Genomic DNA, 5,839 nt, shown 5'->3' with positions numbered 1-5,839 from the left:
CTCAAGGCGCCTAAGAGAGGCATTCCTTTTAGGCTTTATGTGGCTGCAAAAGACAAAGTTATTAGTGCTGTTTTGACTCAAGAGACCGAAGGAAAGGAATATATCATTACATATGTTGGCCGACGGCTTATTGATGTGGAAACGAGGTATACATTTATTGAAAAATTGTGCTTATCATTATATTATACTTGTACCAAGTTGAGGCATTATCTCTTATCTAGTACTTGCATAATTACTTGTCAAGCCGACGTTATTAAGCATATGCTACAAAAGCCGATTTTGAGTGGAAGGATCGGAAAGTGGGCTTATGCGCTTGTTGAATATGATTTGGCCTATGAGTCTTTAAGAGCTGTTAGAGGCCAAATTGTAGCGGATTTCATTGTTGAACATTGGATTAATGATGAGCGTGATTTGTAAGTCGGCTATGTTATTTGCACGCCATGGAAGTTGTTCTTTGATGGATCGGCTTGTGATGATGGTCAAGGGATTGGTGTTGTTCTTATTTCTCCGAGTGGCACTATTTTTGAGTTCTCAAATCGATTGGAAGAAGAGCGCACGAATAATCAAGTTGAATACGAAGCACTCCTATTTGGCTTGGAATTCTTGGAATCAATGGGCGTTAAACATGTGGAAGCTTATGGTGATTCACTTCTGGTGGTGCAGCAAGTATCCAAGGTATGCCAATTCTATAATGGATCTTTAAATGCATATCTTGATCGATGCCTTGATATTATCTCTTACTTTGATGAGTTTATAATTCGACATATTCAAAGAGATAGTAATAAGAAGGCAAATGCTCTGCCTCAGCAAGCATCTGGCTACAATGTTACTAAGAAATATTTTAACATGAGAAAGCCGATGCGAGCAACAATGGAGTTACTAGTTCTGGACGAACCGGTCAGACCGGATGCTCCGACCGGTCTGACCGGTCCAATGACCGGTCTGACCGGTCAGATTGCTGAAAACAACAATTCGGCCGATCCTTCCAATTCCAAAGGGAAGGCCGAGGTTGTTGATTGGAGGGTGCCTATTGTGACATATTTAAAGAACCCTGGTCATGGTGCAGAGAGGAATATTCAGCATTTGGCATTTAAATACATTTTGATCGACGATGAGCTTTATCATCGGACCGCCGAAGATATACTTCTCAAGTGCTTAGATTCTGATCAGACTCGTGTTGCTATCGGAGAAGTTCATGAAGGCATCTGTGGTACGCATCAATCGGCTCCTAAAATGAAGTGGTTGCCCAGGAGAGCCGGTTTCTATTGGCTAACTATGATGGCAGATTGTTTCAGATATTATAAAGGGTGTGAAGAATGTCAGTGATTTGGTAATGTTCAGTTGGTGCCCGCTGCGTTATTACATTCTATTATCGAGCCATGGCAGTTCAGCGGATGGGGGTTGGATTTCATTGGTCAGATTAATCCTCCTTCTTTAAAGGGACATCACTTCGTGTTGGCTGCTACGGATTACTTTAGTAAGTGGACCGAAGCGGTTCCTTTGAAGAATATGACACATCAAGAGGTAATTGAGTTTATTATGAAACATATTGTTCATAGATTCAGTATTCCTCAAACTTTGACAACAGATCAAGGCTCATCCTTTATTTCAAAGGAGGTACGTGATTTTGCCGAATTTTGTAAGATCAAGATACTTAATTCATCTCCATACTATGCCCAGGCCAATGGTCAGGCCGAGTCTAGCAATAAGATCTTGATAAAGCTTATCAAGAAGAAGATAGAGGAGAAACCAAGAGGTGGCATGAGGTTCTATCTGAAGCATTGTGGGCTCATCGCATATCTAGGCATGGTGCTACTAAGGTTACTCCTTTTGAGCTTGTATATGGTCAAGAGGTCGTTTTGCCCATTGAGGTGAATCTGGACGCTTATAGATTGGCTAAACAAAATGATCTTACCGCTGTTGATTACTATGACTTAATGATGGATAATATTGATGAAGTAAGCGACAAGCGGTTGCAAGCTTTGAAAGAAATTGAGAAGGACAAGCTTCGGGTGGCTAGAGCAAAATCTTTTCAGGTTGGTGAGCTGGTTTGGAAGACAATATTGCCTCTTGGGACGAAGAGCAATAAGTTCGGCAAGTGGTCGCCAAGTTGGGAAGGACCGTACAAGATTGTCAAGGTTATCTTCGGAAATTCTTATATGGTGGAGACGATACAAGGAGAATGTCTTCCGATGGCTCTTAATGGAAGATACTTGAAGAAATATTATCCCAGCGTGTGGCAAGACGCTTGAAAATGAAGACAGCCGGTATAGAGTATCGCCCTTAGCATTATTTTTAGCCTTGTATTTTCGGTGTAGATTCATGTAACTAGGCTAGTTTCTGGTACTTGCTTTTTGGCTTGCAAAGCTCACCAAAAAGGCAGGGGAGCATATGTTGGTAGCCAAAATTGGCAAAGTGCAAGGCCGACCGGTCAGACCGGTCTGGCTCTGTGTAATCTAAGTCTGGTTAGATTTCCTTTGTAGAGTCCGTTTGTAACCCGATTTGGAAGGGGTACGTCCTCCCCGGCCTATAAATATAAAGGCCACGGCCGATTGAGGTCATTCTACCCAATTGAATCAAAATCAATCTACTTTTACTTTTTCCTCAAACCCTAGCTTTTTCAATCTTTGTGCTGTTCTTTGCTCGTCTCTACGACGTTCAAGGGCGTCTTGGGTGGCCTACCGACTCCAAGACTACCCTAGATCTGCGAGCTCCGACGGGGTCCCTCCCGAGCTCGTGGCCCAAGGTCTTCGCGAAGCCTCTCTGCGCCCGACCGGTCTGACCGGTTGGCGCAACCGGTCTGACCGGTCGCCAGGGATCTTCGTCAGGTTCTGATCGTTGCGATCCGCGCGTTCTAGCGCTTGTGTGTTGATCCATTTAGCGTCAATACCGGCACAAGTTGGAGTACATTGAACGAAATTTTTCTTGCACGAAGAACTTGAAATCACAAGCTCCCCGGAGAGGAGCACATGGGGGAAAGGGTTCTCCACTCCGAATGAAGCTTCCCCAACCTTGGAATCAAGTCGGAATGGAGGATTTTGGAGTATAGGGCATCATGGAGGGGGAGAGCTTGTGAGGGAGAGGGAGGGCACGGTGAGGGAGTGGGAGGGAGAGAGAGTGAACGTGAGGGAGAGAGGGAGTGAGCTATGAGAGAGAGTGAGAGATTTTAAGGGTTGTGGGGCCCAGGTGAAAATAAAACACCCGGATCAACCGGTCGGACCGGTCGCTCAGACCGGTCGGACCGGTCTTGCCCGAGCTAACAAAATTTAACAGAAAAATTTTCCTCTAGTGATTTAATCATGAAGATTTAAAGCTAATGGCTGAGGTTAGTCTTAATTATGGATGATTAACACCTGGGGTGTTACACACAGGACGCGACATCAGGAACCAAGCTATGCTCCAGCAGCTGGAGATGCTGAGTGAAGCCCGTTACATGCATGACACCTTCAGGTACCAATCTCACAGTGAGAAGGACACCAAAGATCAGATTGTGAGTCATTCTTTCTCTCTATCCAAAGTAAATTATCAGAAAGGAATATGTTCTTCCAATAGAAAGACACTGATTTTGGAACAATTGCAAGAGGCCCTTGACAATTTGAACTGTATGATCCTTGATATGAAAGAGCTGGTTGTGTTCATGAGCAGCTACCCTCACCTCTACCGCCAGCCATATAGCATGCATCTACTGCTAGGCAACTGCATGTTCGGCCGCCAAATGGAAGCAGAGCTTGTGCTCAATTTCCTATTGCACACACAGCCTCATGGTGCTGAAGAATTGGAGGTCCTGCCAGTTGTTGGTCCAGGCAGAGTTGGCAAGACCACCCTTGTCACACATGTTTGCAATGATGAAAGAGTTCGTGGTCATTTTTCAGAAATCATGTTCTTGAGTGACCATGATTTGAAAGATGAAAACTTATCCTATATTGGGGAAAGATGTGTGAAGAAATATCAAACTTCCATGTTGAACAAACATGGGAGAATGCTAGTAATTGTTGAGGTGGCTGGAGACATCAACATAGATGAGTGGAAGAGGTTTTATGCTGCTTCAAAATGGTGTATGAGAAATGGTAGTAAATTCATAATCACAAGTCGGTCTGACAAGATCACGAAGCTTGGGACGGTGAGGGCAGTAACAATGAAATATTTATCCGACGAAGCGTACTGGTACTTCTTCAAGACACTTACATTTGGAAGCACAGATCCCATGATGCACCAGAGGATGGCTTACTTGGCCATGGAGATAGCCAGGATGATGAATCAATGTCTCTTAGGTGCAACCGGTACTATCTGCGTGCTGATGAACAACTTTGACATCCGCTATTGGTGCAAGGTTTTAACCTTTTTGAGAGGGCTCGTCAAGTGGTATGACTCCAAATTCGGTGAGGATCCATGTGATGCTCTGAACCAAAATAGATCTGCACATCTTTGGAGAATGGAAAGTGTCGGTACCCCAGGACTGGGGTACCACCTCTTGCTGTGTCTAGGCAAGGATCTTGTAGTTACCCTTAACTACATCCAAACAGCCGGACCCCAGCGGTCCGGAGTCCTGTTCTCCCAGCAGCGGCCCGGACCGTTCCACAGTTGGGAAAGGTCCGGAGACACCACGTGTCCCGGAAGAGGCAGGAACTCGTGTGCGAGCAGCCGAGGCTCCGGACCTCCCACGGAGACCGGACCCCCGCGGGGTCCCGGACCCTCATGGGGTCCCGGACCCCCTGCATAATAACCGGACCCCTCACTAAGGGAAGAGATCGACGCCCCGCGTTGGGGTGGTCCGAGGCCGCCACGTGTCTGCAAGACATGGCCGTTTGGGTTTCCATACCAACGTTCACCCACCATTGCATTTATTGCGGTAGGTGAACATCAGCATTGATATAGCAGAAGCTGAGGCGTCTCATTGACCAGGGGATACTATTGATCGCGTATTACCAAGGCAGTGGAGCCGCTGGCGCCGCCCATACTGCGTCTGCCAGTCTGCCGTAACAAATGGATGCGACGGCTCAGCTTCGCCCATTATGACGCTGCATAATAGCCTCTGCAGGCCACGCCGCAAGCTACGCTACTCCAACGGGCGCCTAGCTGACGGGACAAGAAAAGACCCCCCTGAGTCAGAAGAGGAGCAGTGTGCATATCGGAGGAAAGATTCACTACCACTGTAGCCACAGTCACGTTGGGCCCACCTGTCGGGGCATCAACGTCCTATGTATCCGCCCCCCCTTGATCTATAAAAGGAGGGGGCGCCGCTAGAAAACCTCAGGCTGGGCAAGAGCCAAGGCCAGCAGAGGATAGGTTCATACACACCACCAAGAACAATACATCTCCCAGTGGACGTAGGGTATTACGCTCCGGCGGCCCGAACCACTCTAAATCGTGTGTTCTTGAGTCCTTGTCTCAGCGTAGATCCAGCCCCATCGCCTAGTACTTCCCCGAGTACTCCCTCACTGGGAATAGGCGGGTGCGTTCCGCCACCCGGCGGTGGGTACCCCTAGAACCCCACAACAGAAAGCACTTTTGAACAGATCATGGTTTATCATCAGTATGAGTGCTCTTCACAAAAAGAAGTTCCGAAGGTCGAGTTGCGAAGTGTGATGTATGGAACTCTTAAGCTTCTGGGAGATTTGAAGCCCTAGGATGGAGATCTCCCATACCGCCCTACTATAACTATATTTATACATGTGAGGTTAGAGATCTAAAAACTACATCTGCTAAGAGGAAGCGTACTTAACTCTGTTATTTTGAAGCATACACAAGTGTCTCAGTTCATGTTTTGATTGGGTATGACAACTCACAAGTTTTACAAACGTAGTGAAAATATTTTCTTATACGAGGTCACAGACTATAA

At 46.4% G+C, this 5,839-nt stretch overlaps 1 protein-coding gene across 1 annotated transcript in view; it reads left to right on the top strand.

Moving 5' to 3' along the window:
• Nucleotides 1-933: 933 nt before the first annotated feature.
• The window catches only part of LOC120662403, a 5,783-nt gene continuing 877 nt past the window's right edge, over nt 934-5,839 (top strand). The window contains exons 1-2 of the mRNA XM_039941556.1: nt 934-1,210; nt 3,372-4,330. Of these exons, the coding sequence (XP_039797490.1) occupies nt 934-1,210; nt 3,372-4,330 (1,236 nt within the window). The remainder of the gene's footprint in view (nt 1,211-3,371; nt 4,331-5,839) is intronic.

Source organism: Panicum virgatum, chromosome 2N, assembly GCF_016808335.1.
Source record: "Panicum virgatum strain AP13 chromosome 2N, P.virgatum_v5, whole genome shotgun sequence".
Classification (NCBI taxonomy): Eukaryota; Viridiplantae; Streptophyta; class Magnoliopsida; order Poales; family Poaceae; genus Panicum; species Panicum virgatum.
Note: the sequence above shows the minus strand (reverse complement) of the source record. Positions and strands in the feature narration are given on the sequence as shown.